At 36.9% G+C, this 21,628-nt stretch overlaps 1 protein-coding gene across 1 annotated transcript in view; it reads right to left on the bottom strand.

The window, feature by feature from the left end:
• Window positions 1-21,628, bottom strand: part of SLC16A10 (solute carrier family 16 member 10) — a 99,414-nt gene that overhangs the window by 21,195 nt on the left and 56,591 nt on the right. Inside the window, exons 2-3 of the mRNA XM_037520233.2 lie at window positions 13,591-13,735; window positions 8,790-9,252 (exon numbers count right to left, since the gene is read on the bottom strand). Coding sequence (XP_037376130.1) covers window positions 8,790-9,252; window positions 13,591-13,735 — 608 coding nt within the window. The remainder of the gene's footprint in view (window positions 1-8,789; window positions 9,253-13,590; window positions 13,736-21,628) is intronic.

The raw sequence follows: 21,628 nt of genomic DNA, 5'->3' as shown, positions 1-21,628 counted from the left end.
AGAATTTGTCAAATGAATGAATGCTTGCAACTTTCAACTGATTTGTAATTTGAGGATGATACACATATGCAAGAAGACAAAAACCAGTGAAAAATGGAATAACACACCCAAAATCAATTCTAATAAAGCCTTTACCATTTAGTTGAACAAAATAAAACCTCTCTGAACCTCAAAAACTCTTATCTATTAGTGGGAGAAATGATATCAGAGCTGCTTTCTTCATAAGGGATGGCTATGAGAGATGATTCAGAAAATGTATATGTGAAATAAATACCTTCACATCCATTTGGAAATTCACTGGGAAAAGAATGGATTAAATGAAGTGATTAAAAATGAATGAAGTACTTACAGATCACATAACAAAAATATACAAGAATCACAAGTAGGGGTGATTGTATGTGTGTATACATAATCAGCACAAAGTGAATCTCAATGGATAAACTCTTTTAAATTAACAGGCTATACAAAGAAAAAGCCTGTCAAAGAAATTTTATAAACCTATTTTTGAATGAGAACTAGAAAAGTGAAAATTACTTTGATTAGAAAATCTTGGTGAAAAAGTCATGTGATTACTTTTTATTCGGTAAAGAACTAAAGCATTCTGCAGAACTGACACCAAAGTAACAATCAACATAAAGATAATTGGAATAATAAACCAAAACCAAGAATAAAAAGGAGAGAAAAGTGGAAGGAAAATGAAACTTTTAGCTCCTAATATTTAGCCCCCAAACAAAAACAATATTAATGTTAATTCTATCTTTTCAATTTAGTTGTAGTGCTAAGCAGACTGAGATTATACAACTCTTCAGATTATACAACTGCATTGGAAATCAATTTTAAAATGTTCCCAAAACTCTCCAAGTCTTTGCTCCTGTTAGAATCTTGCAGTCAACAGAGATATACACAATGGACAGGAGGGATAGCATAGCAGCCCAGTCCTGGCTGATACACAATAACCTTTGGTTTTCAAGGGTCCTACCATGATCCCTGTATTCTCAGGTTTCTGACACATAACCTTGATCCCTGAGGTCCAAACTTACCCATGAAAATAGACAACAGAGCCAGTTCAACTTCTACTGGCAACTGTGAAGAACTGTAGAAGGTCAAGATGACAAAATGACCTCCTGATTGGGAAATGAACCCCATGTGTTAACTAGGGTTATGTTAAAAATAGTTAAAAATGGTGACAGTTATTTCATTCTTCTAATAATTATATTTCTGCTACATACACATTTATATTTTACATTGTGATAAGCCTGTATTTATTTTCCTTGGATATTCTTGGATGTTACAACTAGTTCTGCCACTTTTACAACTATGTGGCGTTTGGCAAGCAACTTAACCTTTCTGTGTCTTAGTTCTTTTACCATTAAAGAAAAATAAAAGAATAAAATTAAATGACCTATATGATCCCCCTGAACTCTTAATTACTGTTATACTTTTTGCAGGCATTTAAATATTTTATTTAAGCCACACTCTTCAGAAGACCCAGTGGCACCAGGCTCAAACCCCAGTTACAATGTGCACCATGAGCAACTTGTCTAACTGCCCCAGATCCGGTTTCTCTCATGCTAAAAGGAACTCTGATCACGCCTATCTCAAAGAACGGCCTTGAGGCTCAAATGAAAGATGTTTGTGGAAGCTTCTTACAAACTAAATTCAATACAAATGGGAAATCAATAAGTATTCTGTTTAAAAGAAGTGTGTGGGTTAAAACCAATGCTTGCATGGCTGTGAGACCCAGGCGTGCAGAATCTTCCAACTGTGCTCTGAAGCCTGGATGCTGCAGCTGTTGTTCCCATGTCACTTCAATTTGACATGGATGCTGACACGGCTGCTTGCATAACTGCATGCCAGTTGTCCATGTTAGCAATTCTGCCTCCAAATAGTAAGTATTGCCCTTTAAATGAGTTTTTCTCCAAATTTTTATGAGGGAATAGAAAGTTCCTGATTATAAGTGAGCTTCCTGATTCCAGTGGTGGTGGTGGTGGTGGTGGGGAAGCTTGATAGAGATAATTGGGGTAGGAAAGGGGAAAGCCAGGGTGGAAAACGGACAGCAGTATAGACATCTAAGGGCTAATCATTAAGAGATGTGTGGCCTTTGAGCTTTCTTTGGGTTAAGATTGTTCCCTACAGCATGAATACATAAGTATTATGCTCTGTAATTCTTAGACTTAATGTCTGCAAGGGCCTCCAAAGGGATGCCCCAGAACTTGGAGATGAGGTTAAAATAGCAGAAATGTACTCTCCATGGATAAGATAACTCTCTCCACCTACCAGAGCCATCTGGTAAATGTGGGATAAAAGCCAATGTCCAAATATAGCCTCAAAGGGAAGATTCTTCAAATTAAGATTACTATTATCCTCTAACATAACACTTTATTTTCTAATTGATACAAGAATCATCATAGAGCCCTTATCAGTTAATTTTGTTCCTCAAACTTGAACAAATTTCAATTTGATACTAATCCAAAGATGGATCAGCAAATGCTCACATGACAGTTAAAATTTGACAGTTAAAATTCAGGTTTTCAGTTAAAACCTGAAACACATCAGAACAAAACAAAATGCCTGGTAAAACACATTAGCAAGAAAGAAGGAGCAGTTTTCCAGCAGACTAAGCCTTCAGGGTCTTTTCAGGACACTAATGATCCATCAGTGGCCTGACAGAATCTGTAACCCTAAAATTCAAGCAATTTACTTTTTTCCATTTCCCTATAATAGTACTTAGGTTAATCAACTATAAGACAGACCTTGCTATAAATGTATGTTTTGTTCATCTGCTATACTTCATGTTTATTGTGGAAAACAAATTTGCACTTACAACTATGTATATGCCATGCTTTGCTTGTCACAGGTTGTGAAAAGCAATTCCATTTTCTCAAATCCACAATGACTAGAGATTAAAAGAGGAGCGGCAGGAGTTGGAAGTAAGTTACATGATGTCCCCTCACTCACATTACATCAGCACAAAAGTCCATTTCCTCCAGGGTCAACCTCCACAGCTATGTAGCCTGCTCTGAGCACTCACATGGTTCAACACTTCCTCTTTTTAGTTTTGAGAGAAGAGATGGGAACTTATAAGGCAAAGAAAACTCTAGTCTAAGCCCTGTATGGCTGATAAAAGGCAGTGCCCACCTCTGGAGGGATTCCATGAAGGAACAGCAGCCTTTCATAAAAAGAACATAAAGCCTAGAGTCTGAGACCTGTGTTCAAACTGCAGCTCTGAACATAAGTCAGTGAGTGACCTTGAAAGGCAGAGCTTAGCAGAGCCGTTTCCTTAACCTCTGAGTAAGTGCTTATTTATTACATTCATCCTTGTGATCTTTAGATGAGATTTTGTGAAAATGACTGACATATGGTAGATTCTTAGCAAAAATTACCTAAGTCTCCCTCTGAAGAAACCCCAAAAAGTAAGAACCTGTATGCTGTTCCTATGTATCTGTGTGGTTCAGCAGCCCAAGCCCTGACTTGGAGCAAAGTTCTTGTTCTGATAATGACATGAACAGAGGTGCCCTGACTAGTGAGGTCATTCTATTGCTGACAGCCACAGTCTTGTACTGACTCATCTGGGCCATTTGAGCATCATTTGGCTTTGCTCTAAGCTATACAATCTGTCTTGAGGTACATGCCCCATTTTATTGACTTGTTGGCCTCAAAGGTTCATTTTTAGTTTAAAAATACAACTTGTTTGTTCCCAATTATAGTTGGACTTAGTGTCCACTTAATTGCCTTGTCAGGAGTTGCTGTACATCACAGCATTAGATAAGTGGGATCTTTCTACCAGGTCAAAGGTAGATAGCACAGTGAATTACTAGCTGCCACAAAACTAACATATATCTTATCACAGAGTTTCCTGAAAACAGGCTCGTAAGCACATATATTGCAGAATTCAGATTGAGTCACTGGCAGGAGTAATAAGAGACTAAAATTTAAAAACTAAAAATTCACCTATCACAAAGAATACAGGTAACTAAATAGCTATTTTTCTGGGTGAGTAGTGGTAGAGAGATGTGAAATCAATTAAAACTAAAGCATCATTCTTATAGTGAGAATGGAGCATTTCATGAAAAATGTTACATCATCATTGTCATTCTTAGGTCTCTATCAGTGATCTCTGGTCAGTGCAACACTATCAAAGCTATAGGGACTTGTGTTTGGTGTACGGCTCCTACATCCTCAGTCTATTCTTACACAGACCACCCAAAGCTCTTTGAGATTTTCAATTGCTACACAATAGGGCAAACACCAATTGCCTAGCTTTCCCTGTTAATGGGGATGGCCAACAAAAGTTCCTATTTCCTCCATCCATTTATTTAAAATAGAAAGACACAGAAATTTCATCTGCATATCAAGTTAATATTTCAACACATATGTGTAAAGCTGCAGATTAGTGTGAAACACATCAATGCTGTCCTCCATCAACACATGGCATTAGTGTTATTCAATTATTCTGAGGTTTGCAAAGTTTGAATTTTATTTGTTAAGTATTTAATGAATATAAATACCATCTTGTCCAATAAGTACAGAATGTGAAAAATCATGGCAACAAAGTAGAAAATTTTTAAGATTAAAATGGTGAGATGAATAGTGCTTATATATGGACAAATATAGACTTGTCCATACTATATTCAGTCATTCACCAAATATTTGAGTACCCACTGTTTATTAGGCACTGTGTTAAGTGCTTGGAATCCATCATTGAACAAAATAGAGACAGATCCTTAGTGTCAAAGGGCTTACATTCTTGCAGAGGTACACATAGAGTACAAACATAATAAAATTATATGTTAGAAGGTATAAAGTGCTATGGAGAGAGAAAAAGAACAGTGCTACTAAGAGTGGTTTTTGAGAAAATTAGGTCTCACATTTATCTATGAATTTGTATTCTTACCATGGAGATTTTAAGTGGGTAGGCCGAAAATAGACATCATTTCACAGCTTCCCAGAGGCAATATGAGTCTTCACTTTTAAAAGTCAGCTACTAAAAACTAAAACTCCCAACCTTGTTTTGAGAGCAAAATAGTAAAAAGTCATATATATTCACTCTTAAATCATTGTGTACAGTCTAAATAACAAGTAAAGATTTTGGAATTTTTAACATCCATGAGAATATTTCACTGTACTTCTGAATCTTTAAAGAGTACCTACATAAATAAATTAACTGCCTAGTTGATGAAGAATCCAGATGTAACACCAAATTTCAGGCTAATGAGGTCCAACTCCAATCCTACAAAGCTTTTACTAACTATCTTCAAATGAATATAATCTTTCTCCTTGACTCTTCAATAACCAAATAGTTCAATCAGCAAATGCAGTTTTAAGTTAAAATAACTCATTTTTATGCTAGAACTGGGAGAGATGCTTTACATACATTTACTTTAACCTTCACAACACCTCTGCAAAATTGGGTTTACCCCTACTTTACAGATGAAGAAACTAATGCCTAGAGAGTTTACTCAAGGTTATGCAACTAGTAAGGGCCAAAACTAGGATTTAAACCCACATTTGTCTCATTCCAGCCTACCTTTACTGGCCATACAATACCGCTGGCGTAAAAGTACTGCACTAATAATTATCAGTCACTATCACTGTGCTCTTACATCATTTTTTTTTAATATCCAAAAGGGCAGGTTTATTATAAAAGGGAGAGAAGAGTAAAGAACGCTTGCACAGACACAAGTGGGTAAAAAGAGCTGCCCCAAAGGGACAGGTTTGCTGAAAGAGAGGCTTGCATAGTTACAGGTGGGCAGAAGAACCACTGCAAGGGAAAATGATGGCAAAGATAAGCACCTGCATAGGCACAGGTGGGGCAAGAGAGCTGCTGCCTTATGCCAAGGTTTTTAATCTCTCTGTGTTCACTCTTCTTATGGATGAAATGAAGATGATACACCTCAGGCACTACATTGTTGTGAGGATTAAATAAGATAATGCATGTAAAAGTTCTTCATAAAGGATTAGGACTTTTATTATTATATTTACTAGATTTTATGCTTTCACCACAAGACTTCTGCCTTACGTGTATATCCTGTCAACACCCAATAAAGAGTTTAAAATGAATTGAACATCTTCTAGTGTTTAGAAAGATTTAAAACATCATTTCCCCCTTTAAGAGGAAAAGTGGTTCCTACCATTCCATGAAGCCTAGATTAAGTAACCATAATCCAAAACTTAAATTACAACACACTCAGTGCTCCCATCAAAAATGAGATGTTAGCAGCCTGCCTGGCATTTGACAGTCTGGTGTTTCCTCTTCAAGGTGGCTTTCAGTGCCATAACAATTTGACAGAGAGAATCCCAAATAAAAACAAAACACAATTTGTAACGAATCACGCCTAGGGTGGAGAGCAAAAAAAAAAGATCTGGTTTGTTATCAGAGTGAATGGAAACTTTATTGTTCTGTGTCCTACCTGAATTACCACCTCTCCATGACAACATTATCTACAAACACTAACTCATCACTCACTCTGAAATTTGATTTACTTAAAGAAAAAGATCACTAACATATTTATTAAATTCCTTAGACATACTCATTTGCCCCCAATTACTTGACTCTCTTTGGTGGGATATCCAAGGAAGTGGCCCAATATACTCTGAAGTAAGACTGTACCGGGCCTGCTCCCAGGTAAGCACAGTGACAAGGAACCAAATCCTGCTCTGCTATTACGTGACCTCAGGGAAGTCACTGATCCATTGCTTTGTTAAGGATCCATCTATTTTCCACTTTGTAAACTAATATTTATTTTGCCTGCTTCACAGTTTATTATGAAGATCAAAGGAAATATATGTGAAATTAATTTAACAAATTATACACAGCAGACATAGCTAAAGAATCACCTACCACTTGTCCTTTGGAAAGTAGTAGCATAGCTGACATATGATTTCTGTGCATATGTTCACTGCATAATACCAAAGAGAATTTAAAAAAATTAAAGCTACCCTACTCATCTTTGAGAAGGACACAACAAATGTTTACTTAACTACAGAAACTATGGAAGAGGTAGTTGGTAAAGCTGGTCCTTCCATAATTGATCTGTATTCCAACACAAAATAGCTTCAGATGGTTTACATATGTCTCTGAAATTGTGAAAACTGACTAACAGATCAAGATGTAGCCACATACTCCATGTGTGACAGGTCACATGCTAGGTCATTATACCTAGTATATTAAGTCCCCAATGTCACCTATTGGTTTTTGGAAATGATTTTAAGTGCAATGACATATAACAAAACCAGGTCCTGCTTCATTCAACATATACCAGGATTTTTTTCTCATCAATGTTATAACTAAAAGATGCTGAGAGAAAATGTCATTTGAGGACCTACTGTACTTCAGTCTCTTAGAACACCAACTAGCTCAGGGTACTAAAAACTAGTCCTGTGATTATCTCATTAGTCACCCAGGTTGCTTTCTCAATACCTCTAACAAAAAGAGGAGAATTAAGAAATCACAATTATTCTTAGGTCCAAGACATCCCATTTCTCTTCATGTTTCCTTGGCCTAATCTTTTCTGAACTAAGCACAGAAACCCACAAAGAGTTATGGTATAGTTTACTAACTGACCCCCAATCCCAGGAATTCTTTGACCTATGTTATCAAATTTCACCAAAACTAAACAAAAACTGCACCAACAGATAAAAGCAGACAGTAAGCTGCAAAAGATCCAAGCTCATGCGTACAGCATACACACAGAAGAAAAATGTACCGTAGTATCATTTCTGTTTATTACTTATGAACTATGTTGGCTTGCAAGTACACTTTTAGCTACAACAATAAGAAAAAGAGAACAAAATAAGTAAGCATTTCTGGGCAAATTTTGCCAGGAGCAAATACTCTAAACATTGCTTATTCTCGTTTCAGTATAAATAGGCTAAAATTGGTCTTTGACATAAAAATAAAAAATATAGGGCCTCCCTGGTGGCACAAGGGGTTAAGCACCGCACTATGAAGCAATCCACAGCCTCTGCAGCACAGGTTCGATCCCCTGGCCAGGCAGGGAGCAACCCACATGGCGCAGTAGACCTCTCCTGTCTTGCCTGCTGCTCCCCTCAGCAGTGTATTTCAGTCAGTCTGCCTGTTCTGCTCGCCACTGTCTCTGGTGAATCCTCTCACCCCCCGCATCTCTGGCCTGTACCCCAGCTCTTGTATGCACAAATAAATCTTTAAAAAATAAATAAACAATATAAATTGCTTAAGCACTTGATATCCTAATTTCCCATGAAACCCTCTCTCTTTCCCCTCATTTGGAGCTTGCTAACATTTCTCAAATATTCCCTAAACAGATTTCTCATTTTCCCAGAAGTGTCCCACAGGTAGATGTGATGCTTCTTTTTTGTGTGTCAAAGCCACCAGTTTTTGCTATTTACCTAATTTCTGCACCCTTCTGTCAAAAACCAATTTATTGATGTTGGCAAAATCACTGTACCATGTTTGTGCCTGATTAAGATTTGTAAGCCATTTGAAGAAAAAGTGACCTGTAAGTTTTCTGTAATGATGATGTTTGTTTCAACATTTTAGCTTTCCTTTTTTTTTTTTTAGAAAAAAAATGTTGTTTTTATTTGCTTAGGTTTGGTAATTTTTTAAACAGCAAAGGAGACCATGAAACATATTCTTTTGTTAATGATCTTGATGGATGTGCTGACCTTATCTTAAGAGACCATGAATGTTAAGAGTAGTTGAAGTCCAACCAGGGTGATGTTTAGGGCTTATAGCAATTTGATTTTGTTTTCTGGAGTCTTCCTGTATGAAATAATACCCACTACCAGTAAAGCCAAAGAAGCATACTCACCAAGTGAACATAAGGCACAAAGTATCCAAAAAGTGCAACTGGTATTCCAACTGCCCACACCGCATAAGCTGTCACCTTGAAGATGGCAAAATTGAAAACTTTTTTTGGAGGACTGAATTTCCTCCTGGAAAAGAGGGAAAATCTGTTGCCTCCTTTGGGTCCACTCTCCTTATCTTTGGCACTGGGAGAAAGAGGTCGGTAAGTAAAGCCCGCCAGAAAGAGAACAAACATAAAGATGCAGAGGACCCTCAGTGTGTAAAAGAGGCCCACGCTTTCAGTCAGAACTCTTAAAAGGAAAGGCAGCAAAATTGTGAAGATGCTGCTGCCAGCAGTGACAATGCCATTCACTAATCCAAGGCGCTTCTTGAAATAGTGTCCCAAAATGACCAGTGAAGGCTGGTATGCAAAGGAGCAGCCGCAGGCAAATATGATTCCATAGGTAAGGTAGAGAGGCTCGATGGAACTGTGGAAAGATGAAAAAGAAGGAAAGCAGCTCTCATTATTTTTATCATGTGCTTGATAAAGCCTTATAGTAAAAGTGGGTTCTAGCCCATCAACATATTTTCTACAAATAACATTCACCGAAAATAGAGGTCAAAATTTAATAAATCAACAATGTAGCACTAAAAGCATTTTTATTTAAGTGGATAATGAAAATGCTTCAAGTATGTGAAAAATGGCTGGTAAGGTCATCAGCGATCTAGTTCCACCTCCTTCCACGGATTTCAGGTGAAGCTTACAGCCCTCATTGCTGTCATGCTTTCCACAACTCAGAAATAAAGGATGGGGCCAAGAAGGGTAAAACTGACAGTGATTAAACTAACAAACTAAAACCCAGACTCAATTGAAGTTTAAATAAACACATAATTTAACTATGGAAACTATTTATGGAGTTTCCCCCAGACATTTACTAAGTACTCTCTTCAAACAAAAAACTGCATTTGATATTTTCTCCCCAGGGTTATGTCAGGAACATTTGCACAGAGAAACAGTTTTGTCTCATTTTTGCTGGCCTAAGGGCTGCTGATCAACCTTCGCCCTGATTGCACTGTTCTGTGTTGTGCAAGATAACAAGAAATCATATTCTGACTGCAGAAAGACTAAGTGTGTTCATTAGTGATCTCTGTAAGCCATGTATGTCTCAAAAGAATAATAAAGGTTCAAAAATTTTATAGTTTAACCAAATAACATATTTCTGATGAAGGTAAAGGATCAAATCATTACATTTTTTTTGAACAATTAAAAAATCATTTTTCACTCCTTTTGAAAAGTCCAATTCAAAAGGCTATTATTTATCAGTAGTAAAGGCCAAGAATTTATTAGAAACTGAGATAGATAAGTTGGTTAATAATTAAATTTTGGACAACAATGCTAGTCTAGCAAAATGCTGAGGTAGTCACAAGGAACTCTAGAATCTGATAAAATTAAACCATGTTAGCAATTGTCTCTCTGAGATGCCCTTCTACCTCTATTAATTTTAGCACAGCTAATACCATCTTCAAATCAGACTCAAGAGTCACTCCCAGGCTTTCCCAGATCAACCTCACTCACTTTGATCACCTTTTACTGAATCTCTAGTCTTTATTCAATAAACACATCTATTTAGCAGCTATACTGATGCAGTACTTTATGAAAAAAACATTAAAAATGTAATTGTGTCCTTACTCATAGTCTGCTTAATGAAATAAGATACCTACCCCAAATGATAAGAATACAGAATAAAATACAAATAATAGTTCATTCATTTCTGTATTAGTTTTCCAGATACTTGCAACTTCTTTCTTTTTTATTATTTAACTCTTCCATTTGTTAAAAGATTTACAGCAATTTCTTTCTTTCTTTTTTTTTTTTAAGAGTTATTTATTTAGGGCCTCCCCGGTGGCGCAGCGGTTGAGCGCTGGGTTGCGAAGCTGCCGGCGACCTCTGTGGCGCAGCGGTTCGATCCCCAGCTGCTCCCCGGCCACCGGAGGAGGGTCCCACATGGCATGCAGACCTCTCCTGCCGCCCGCTGCTCCCCTCAGCAGTGTACTTCGGTCCTTCTGCCTGCTCTGCTCCCCGCTCTGGCTCTGGTGAATTCTCTCGCCCTCCCGCGCTTCTGACTGTACCCAGTGCATGTATAAACAAAACAAACAAATAAATAAATAAAAAAAAAACATGCCTCTATAAATAAAAAAAAAAATGTGTTTAAAAAAAAAAAAGTTATTTATTTATTTATTTATACAAGCACTGGGTACAGTCAGAAGCGCGGGAGGGTGAGAGAATTCACCAGAGCCAGAGCGGGGAGCAGAACAGACAGAGTGACAAAGTACACTGCTGAGGGGAGCAGCGTGCGGCAGGAGAGGTCTTCATGCCATATGAGACCCTTGCCAGTGGCCGGGGATCAAACCGGCACTGCAGAGGCTGTGGGCAGCTTTGCAGCCCAGCGCTCAACCGCTGCGCCACCAGGTGAGGCCCAGCAATTTATTTCTTAAAGTGTTAATTAATTTAACAATTTTAAGGAAAAATCTAAATCTATCATACATTTCTTTGCCTACTTCAAAGAATAAATTATGCTATTGACAATACAGTGTCATCACGACTGTCAATTTCTATACAATTGTATCACAGTATTGTAAAGCTGTAATTCGGAAAACCAGAGAACATTATATATAAATCAGAAATATTCTTTCACATATGATTTTAAATACCAAGTATGGGTGAGACTAATTTCATATCTCTCCTACAAAGTAAAGTACATGTGCTTTGTGATGGCATTTTTACTGCTGATACACCTTTTTCACTTTTTTTTTTAAAGATTTATTTATTTATACAAGCACTGGGTACAGTCAGAAGCCTAGGAGGGTGAGAGAATTCACCAGAGCCAGAAGCGTAGGAGGGTGAGAGAATTCACCAGAGCCAGAGTGGGGAACAGAACAGGCAGACTGACGAAACACACTGCTGAGGGGAGCAGCGGGCGTAGCAAGAGAGGTCTACGTGCCATGTGGGACCCTCGCCAGCGGCCTGGGATCAAACAGGCGCTGCAGAGGCTGTGGGCAGCTTTGCAACCCAGCACTCAACCGCTGTGCCACCAGGGAGGCCCACACCTTTTTCACTTCTAACATTTCAACTCAGTAACTGCTAAAATGACAATGAGTGCTATGTAAATTAGTAAGATATTAGTCATGGGTGCAAAAGCATTCAGAGAAGGGACACTAATGTCACCTGGAGCTGCTGAAGAAGTCTTCCTAGGAAGGCAGAATTTGAACTAGAGGAAGAGTGGGTCCACTACTGGAATTTATACATTTCTCCTTGTTCCTCTGAAATTTTGGTATCTTTTGGTTAATGGGTTAAATAGTGAAACTGAATAGAAGGTAATGAGAACATGACTTGTAGTAAGGAAGGGGGAGGGGAAAGGAAAAAGGGAGAGAACTGGGTCATATAAAATAAATTTCATTTCTCAATGGTAGAAGAAGTTGGAAAACACAGCTTGCTCTAAGGAGATGTGTATAGACACATTTTGTCTTCCAAATAAAATTACACCACCATAGTCTCTCTCCACCAAAGCCTGAGTGCTAATATTAAGCAGGTGGTAGAGCCAGAGGATCTGATAATGAGTACCTGGAGGCTTCCAGACCAAGTAATACAATATGTATTACTGCCAATAAAAAAGAACTAAAAGTAGATGATCTCACAGAATTACCTAAGCAGAACATTATTCCAAACAAAAATTTTCTTTAAAAAAAAATTAAAAAGAAAAAATCATAAAAGCACTTTAAAGATTGAGTATTTTTGACGATGAAAAAATATTATTTAGAATCCAAATAAAAATTCTAAGTTAGATGAAAGAAAGAGGTTTTACTTTAGAGTTAAGAGAGGAGGTGGGAGGACAGTATGTAAAATTAGTAAAAACAAGGATTCTGTTGATTAAATCCCAAATATTTAAAAATAAACAATACAAGAAATGTAAGTTTGATATTTTTTTAATGACCACAATAATATTTTCCAACCAGATCATGAATGTAACGAGGGAAGGGAAAGAGGCAGGAAATGAAGATAAACTCCTAGAGACAAAGGATGGAAATCATCTTAAGAGGTTTTCTTATTAATCACCTCTGTTAGCCAGAGCTACATATTAAACCATGTTTCTCTAACTCAGGATTATTCTGACAATACAAGGGGATTTACTAGTATAATTGGAGCTAGAGGGAGAAGTATTTCCCAGTGTAATGTGCCATGGACTCTTTGTAGTGTTCTTTTCCAGTGGAAACCTTTGAACAAAACCAGGGAAAGTGTATTTTCATTAAGTTTTATTTTAAGCTACCTACATTTGGACACTTCATTTTGCCATCATAATTTTTAAATTTTAGCATTTTCTTTCTTTCTTTCTCAGTGCAGATAGATATTCTTACCTGAGATGAAACAAATAGCAACATTTTAATTTCATTAATAAAAGTATCAAGACTATGAACAGCTACTCAAAGAACCACTTACACCCTTTACGCCTCAGATTGAGCTGACCTGAAGATAAGGCTACTGCTACAACTTTAGTTCTTTTATGATTTTTATGTGAATGAAAACAAAACAAGAAATGTTTCTTTGGCTTCAGGGAATATGCATTTCCTGACTGATGACTGACTCTTAAGCATTACAAGCAAAAACATCCAGTTTCAAGCCTGATTTGCTGCTATGGGTCCGCCTGTTTAGTTTTCTTCAATGAAAGGGAGGACTTTTCTTTGTATAAAACAAGACTTTTAAAAGGAAGATATTAAGGTATCTGCTTAACAGTTCTTGAAAAAGCAACAGGAAGAAGCCAAGTGCTTACCTTACAAAAGAACTGGACATGAGTCCAATGAGTCCAACGGCAGCACCCACAACAGCTGTTTTCCGGCAACCAAATATATCCGTGAAGACGCTGACTATTGGGCAGCAAAAGAAAATCATCCCCATGGAGAGAGAACTTACCCATGCTGTAAAAGAAAAAAAAAAAGTGGAGAAATTATGGCATGGTAAATAACATTTGTACCTAACCCATAGGAGGATACAGAACATATTTGGAAAAATATTAACAGAAAAGGCATTACCCAGACTGATGAATGGGGGTGGGGAGGAAGAGTTGGAATTGGTAACATAACTGAATTTACTAACAGATCAGTAACAAATCTGAATCATAGCTCAAAGTGTTGGTCAATACTAATTATAACTAGCATAGTAATTATTTGTATTTAATTGAATTCTTGACAAGTATATATTAAGTAAATCAAATATTCTCCTATGACCCAAATACTATTAATTTCTATCCTAATATTTGTGGCATTAATTAATTCTGATATTTGTGGCATTAATCTATGGAAAGAAATTCATTTAAAAAATTTAAAAAGGGCCTCCCTGGTGGCGCAAGGGGTTAAGCACTGCACTATGAAGCAATCTGCAACCTCTGCAGCATGAGTTCGATCCCCCTGGCCAGGGAGCAATCCACATGGCACAGGAGACCTCTCCTGGCTCGCCCGCTGCTTTCCTCAGCAGTGTATTTCAGTCAGTCTGCCTGTTCTGTTCCCCCCTCCGTCTCTGGTGAATCCTCTCACCCCCCGCATGTTTGGCCTGTACCCCAGCTCTTATATGCATAAATAAATAAATCTTAAAAGAAATTAAAAAGACAATACTATAAACCAGCATTACCTCAATTAAAAAAATGTTTAGAAATGCATGCCTAGGTAGTTAAACTGCAAAGAAATGATGACCAATGAAATCAGGATAGTCATTAATTCTTGGGGAGGAAGAATTTTAATCACTGTAATTCAGTAGCTAAGAATTGGTCATTTATTTGCATAGAGTCTGGCTTCAGTCCATTTGCTGAGGGAATCAAGTGATACACTGGTAGAATACTTGTTGACCTGGATACTAGTTAATGTGTATTCACTTATTTATAAAACCACAAAAATGTTTTATCTTCTTTTCCAAATGATATCTTTTACAATTAAAAAAAATAAGAATCAGAACTCAAAATTTCCTGTTGTGATTCTACAAAAACTTACAGAAGGAAACCAAAAGAGAAAGACAAATATGAATATGAATTATCATAATTTTATGTCAAAGAAATGAATAATCTCATAGGGTATCAAGTCCATAAATTCCTCTTAAAAAGTATAACTTAATGGGTCTTATGTGAACAAGGGCAATTAAACATGTTTGGATTCAAATCCTCCAGCTCTGTAACTATATTATCCTTGGACAAGTTACTTCCCCAAAGGAGGATCAAATATACCCCTTTCAAGAATTATTAAAGATTATATAAAATATATCTAAACCTCAGTATCTAGCACAGAAGCACTTAGTAATTTCAACTTTAACAATACAAACAACAAATTCTGCCTTACAAAATGAAGTAGATGATTTATAGCTCTGGCAATATTTCTTCATCAAGGGAAGTAAATACAAACCCTATACAAATGATCTTTTATTAAGATTGATCTTTTATTAAGTTTTTATTAATAAAATGATCTTGTATTAAGTTTTACCAGACTATTTCATTTAATCCCTTGCCTTCTTATACTTAAGACTTTTTTAAATTATGTGTATTTCAGGGGCCTCCCTGGTGGCACAAAGGGTTAAGTCTCAGCACTAAGAAGCTATCAGCAGCCACTGCAGATGAGTTCGATCCACAGCCAGGGAGCTAGCCCATGTATAGTACACAGCAGACCTCTCCAGTCTCACCCACTGCTCCCCTCAGTAGTGTATTTCAGTCAATCCACCTGTTTTGCTTCCCAATTTGACTCTGGTGAATCCTCTCCCCCTCACCCCCTCACCTCGGGCCTACACCCCAGCTCTTGTATGCATAAATAAATAAATATTTTTTAAAAATTATGTATATTTCAGTCAGTCATACTTATATTTCTTTTCTTCCCTTAATAGAAAGGAGATAATAACATCAAAACACAATAAAAAGACTGTAAATAATGAAATCTTCGCTTAAGTGTTGGGGGGAAGAGGATTCAGGAGTAAACAATAGAGTTATCTGGATCTCAAATTCCATAAATAAAAACCTATATTTCATTTTGGCTAAAAAAGAAGAAGAAAAGAAATAGACAATAGAGAGAGGTGACTGATCTAATGAGTTAGCACAACTCCAACCCCAGATGCACAGAGCTATTCATATGATTCTGCTTAAGGAGAATTTTTTAGTCTTAGTCTACTATCTTCTATAAAAATGTAACCGATTTAAAATAATTTAATTTCACTCAAAATTGTTTAGTCATGTATCATGTTTAAAAAACAATCTAGGCAGACCCAAAGAGTAACATTCCAACATATATATTTGCATAAATGTACTTTTTACAATTAAATAAAATATAAACACCAAACAGGAGATCACATTAAGAAATCCAAGAGCATATACTTACATTGCCTGCAGTGTTCATATAAGTCAAAGCAGTTTCAAGAATAAAAACAAACCTCTATGTATTTCTGTAGGATTTGATCTAATACTAAACCAAATATGAAAAATCTTACAGATTTGCAGATTTACCTTGAACAAACACTAGCTGCAGGTTATAATCAAATACAGCTTAACTTTGGCCTTGACTATCCTCTTAAAATTTTCACAGTATGGAAAATGTTCCCCTGCCAGTCACTGAATGACCACTTCAGCAGCCACACACTATTTTTCTAGCCAGTGTTAAATAACAGAAAGGTCTGTACTCACTTTAGATAACAATCTTCACTTGGTAATTAAATCTTTTTTCCCCCCAGCCCCACCTGGGAAAAAAGTGAGATCAGTTTTATCTCTTTTCCATGACCTCTTCTCCCCCTCCCTAGTTATTGGTTCTCTCCAAAGAAGGCCTGGGAGCGAGGCAGGTTGGGGGAAGGAAGGCAAAGAGATTCCAGCTTAAGTGGTCTGCCAAAAGACCTGCCTGGATGATAACTGATGCGAGATTCTGTTTTCTCAGTTTTACTAGTGTAGATTCTTCAGAGTCTCACCTCAGAGCTCCTTCTGGCTACAGCTCCACCAATATGGAGAATGAGTATTCTCCTCCTGGCTTTCTGGCTGTCGCTCAAAAGACTCCAACTCCCAGTTGTGCCTCATTGCCTCTCTAGACAGTTTACTTGGACAAAAGTCAAAACCACCCCCAGACTGCCCCTCTGCTTCACTAGGCCTGCATGTGATCAGCAGGAAACTCATATTTCCTTCACCCTGACAGACTGGAGTGTAGGCAAACTCCAAGTCAACTCCCCTTAGATAGCTCTGACTGGAGCTGTCAGCCAGTTACACTGTTCTCTCTTCATTGGCTTTCTCAGGAGGTTCAGATTCTAGCTCTCTGTGCCCTCTAACTGGGGAGATTTCTGTAAATCTCTAAGTGATGGCTCTAAAGCTCCCCTCATTTGGTATTAAGTGAAAGAGCATGCATTCCTCTCCCCCACTTCTGTTACAGGGTAGGGGGAAGCCACATAATTTTCTCAAAACACCCTCACAAAATTCTCCTTAATCTTTCTTACAGGTTTTAGTGTCTCTAACTGGTTTGTGAACATAAACTATCTCAATTTTGAATGTCATACCATGATATATTGGTGCCCTGGCTAAATCCCAATATCATATTCTGTTACAATAATAATTAGCAACAAATGACGTTAGGTCTATCTTCTTATCAAATTCGAGAAGAAATTAATTCTTTTTTTTATTTAAAAAATATTTTATTTTATTTTATATAATTCCTACATTTTTTCATTTTCGCACAGTGTATGCATTTTCATTTTGGTTATATTCACCATATAATTCCCAACCCCTTATTTTGGCCCTCATGCTTCTTTTCCCCCCCCGCCCCTCTCGTTAGTGTGTCTCTGGTTTACAGTTGCTCGTTGATTTTGATTTTTCTTTATAGAATTAGTCTTTTTCCTGGTCCCTCATTTAGGTTTTCGAAATTCCTGCTATGAGTGAGATCATCCGATATTTTTCTTTTTTTTTCTGGCTTATTTCGCTGAGCATGATCCTTTCTAGCTCCATCCATGTTGCTGCAAATTGTATGAGTTTATCTTTTTTGACAAGAAGAAATTAATTCTTAAAAAGTAATTATTTGCCATTATAAACTCACAAAATTTCTAGTTTTTGTAAAATTTTAACAGGGCATCCTTAAGAATTCAGGGTCTATGGCTTATGATACACACCATAAAAATAAAATGGGCTGTTTTCTCTTCATACTTTCCAAGTCAGACTGTTATTATTTGTAATAAAAACTCAACAGTTAGTTAGCTGTTGATATGACATATTTGCTCTGCTCAGAGATGATCTCATTTAATCCTCAATACTCTTATTATTAAGTACATTTAATGACTTAGAAACTGAAATATATAGTCACTATATCCAACATGGCAAAATTTTTATGTAAAAAATGCAAGCTAGCCCAGTCCCTCTATGTAATTCAATGTTACACCCCCACAGTTTCCTAATATTAGTAAAGAAGCAAATCTTTTTCAAAGTAAGAGGTGTTATTTAATTATAGAATAATAATATTCTCTCCCTTCCTATTAAAAGTGCCTACTACTATGTTCTAGAAGTACCTACTATGTCTAGTCTACTGTCTTACATGTTGAGAATATAAAAACAAACTGTTTCTCTACCTTCTAATAGTTTTCATTCTAGCAACATAAATATAAAAAGAGGTTCGACCAGAATACCACATAGAATGTGCCAGATTTCTTAAGAGACAATTATCAAAAAATATCTAAGAAAGGTATTAAAATGTGCTGGTATATCCTTATTTGAACATGTATTTGTTTCACTTAACAAGAAACACATTCAAGAAAGTCATGCTGGGAAATCTTTTTCAAGAAGTACTAGGAAGTTTTCCAATTTCCCCAAAAAGATAGATTTTTGTTTTCTACTGTATACTGAAAACAAATCCTCTGCTCTCAGTGTATGGCTAAAGGAGAAGGCAAGTCACTGAGTAAGTGGTTAGGTTTAACACTGAAGGATATATCCACCTATTAGTAAAACAAAGATGTTGTAATCTCACAGATGTAAATAATTACAATGGTAAATTGTTTAGAATTGAAAACTCCCAAAGGGAAGATTTACAATAAACAATGATAAATATTTTTTGGTCCTTTTTTGGTGGTTCCAACCCCTATTTCTACTTGATCTTAGTCTCTTTCAAGACATTTTTGCTCTGTAATATTTCAACACTAGTCTAGCTTTAAATGAAATGAAACAATACTGTATACAAAACTGAGATTAAAATACAACATATTATTTAACAAAGTTCCAGTAATTCTTAGGGCATAGAGCTGTTTAGTAATGACATAAAATTCAGGAAATGACTAGACTACACTTACCTTGACCATTTTATTGCCACCCAGAGGTTATTTGGTAATTATATTTCACTTAGGAGTAGCTTCAAAATTTTTTGCTATTAACTTTTCATAACAGAATTGCTTTGGTCAAGCAAACCCTCCTGCAGATAATAATTATTAAAACTGGAGTGGGGGGGCATTTAAACACGTTGGAAAATGTCTAAAAATAGAACTCAGAGGAGAGTTCACTCTTGAAAAGCTGAAACTGGAAGAAATTAGAATTTTACATTTGTTGGCTTTCCTGAAGATCCACAGACTGTGCAGGTCCTGGGTAGTCAAGTAATGGGGAGACGAAAGAAAAGCAGCAGCTGGAAATTTTAAGAACTGCTGCATACCATACATAGAGCTTGCAGTTTGAGTCCAGGCAAGCTAGCTGCTTGCTAGGAAGAAATAAGTTGAAAGTAAAAAGGTGGAAAAGATGTGCCACGCAAATAATAATCCTAAGGTTGGAGCAGTTATAATGATATTAGGCAAATCAGACTTCAAGATGAGAATCATTAGTATTGAATAGAAAGAAAGAGGGATGCCTCATAATGACAACGATGTCAATGTATCAGGAAGACATAACAATTATAAATTCATATTGTACCTAATAACAGCTTCTGAAGTATAGCAAGCAATAAAATTTGATCTCTAACTTACACCAGATTAAAAAATTACCTCAAAATGGATCATAAAACTTACAAAACTGAAAACCACAAAACTTCTAGAAGAAAACATTGGAGAGAATCTATGTGACTTTGGGTTATATAAAGAAAATACAACATCAAAAAACAATTGTACAAGAAAAAAAATTGGTAAAATAAATCTCATCAAAATTAAGAACTTCTTGAAAGATCCTGTTAAGAATATGAAAACAAAGGCTACAAACTGGGAGTGAGGATTTGCAAATCACATATCTAATAAAGAACTTGTACCCAGATTATAAGAGAATTTTCAAAACTCACTAAAAACCAAGCAACCTGATTAAAGAGCAGGCAAAAGATCTGAATAGTCACTTCACAAAAAAAGATACACGGGCCTCCCTGGTGGCACAAGGGGTTAAGTCTCAGCACAGTGAAGCTATCTGCAGCCACTGCAGCAAGAGTTTGATCCCCGGCCAGGGAGCTAACCTACATGGCACAGCAGACCTCTCCTGTCTCGCTGCTGCTCCCCTCAGCAGTGTATTTCAGTAGATCTGCCTGTTCTGCTCCCCAGTCTGTCTCTGGTGAATTCTCTCATCCCTCACCCCCTTGCTCTGCACCTCTAGCCTATATTCCAGTTCTTGGATGCATAAATAAAATAAATCTTATTTCAAATAAGACATGACTTTGTAGAAAGTGAGACTCACTATCTTTAGAAAATGTGAAGTAATCAAGTTGCTTGCTTGAGGATAGTTTTCTATTGTATATTAGAACCAAAATATAACAACTTTGGCAACAGGGAGTTGCCTAGACTTAATTTTCAGAGGTCCTGTTGTAATGGTAGTAATTATATTGCTAATCATGTTAAACACTTGACATGGAAGTCAGTCGTAAAAAAAATCTTTAAAATACATACATGAGGGCCTCCCCGGTGGCGCAGCGGTTGAGCATTGGGTTGCGAAGCTGCCTGCAGCCTCTGCGGCGCCGGTTCGATCCTCGGCTGCTCCCCGGCCACCAGAGGAGGGTCCCACATGGCGCGCAGACCTCTCCTGCCGCCTGCTGCTCCCCTCAGCAGTGTACTTCGGTCCTTCTGCCTGCTCTGCTCCCTGCTCTGGCTCTGGTGAATTCTCTCACCCTCCCGCGCTTCTGACTGTACCCAGTGCATGTATAAACAAAACAAACAAATAAATAAATAAATAAAACATGCCTCTATTTAAAAAAAAATAAATAAATAAAATACATACATGATATTGATTGGCAGAAATACTAGTGATGTTTCACAGAAGAATTCAGACTGTAAAATTTTGTTTTAATAACTTCCATGAATGATGATTTTTTTAAGTACAACTTTAAAGTTTTGATTTTCTTTTTTTTTTTTAAAGGTTTATTTATTTTTATACAAGAACCAGGGTAGAGGCCAGATGTGCGGAAGGGTGAGAGGATTCACCAGAGAACAGGGAACAGAACAGGCAGACTGATAAAATACACTGCTGAGGACTATTTACAATAGCTAAGCTATGGAAACAACCCAAATGCCCAAAAATAGATGACTGGATCAAGAAGATGTGGTACATATACACAATGGAATATTACTCAGCAATCAAAATACATGAACACATGCAGTTTGCAACAACATGGATGGAGCTGGAAGGGATCATGCTCAGCAAAATAAGTCAGAAAGAAAAAGAAAAATACCAGTGGTCTCACTCACAGCAGGAATTTAGAAAACCTAAATAAGGGACCAGGAAAAAGACTAATTAATACAAAGTAAAAATCAAAATCAATAAGCAACTATAAATCAGAGATACACTATGGGGGGTTGTGGGGAGAGGAAGAATTAGGGTCAAAATAAGGGGGGAGGTGCAATTGTATGGGGACTATAACCAAAATGAAAAT

This window comes from Talpa occidentalis, unplaced genomic scaffold, assembly GCF_014898055.3.
Source record: "Talpa occidentalis isolate TD23 unplaced genomic scaffold, MPIMG_talOcc4v2.1 talOcc4.2, whole genome shotgun sequence".
NCBI classification, from domain to species: domain Eukaryota; kingdom Metazoa; phylum Chordata; class Mammalia; order Eulipotyphla; family Talpidae; genus Talpa; species Talpa occidentalis.
The sequence above is the reverse complement of the archived record's forward strand: the minus strand, read 5'-3'. Positions and strand labels throughout refer to the sequence as shown.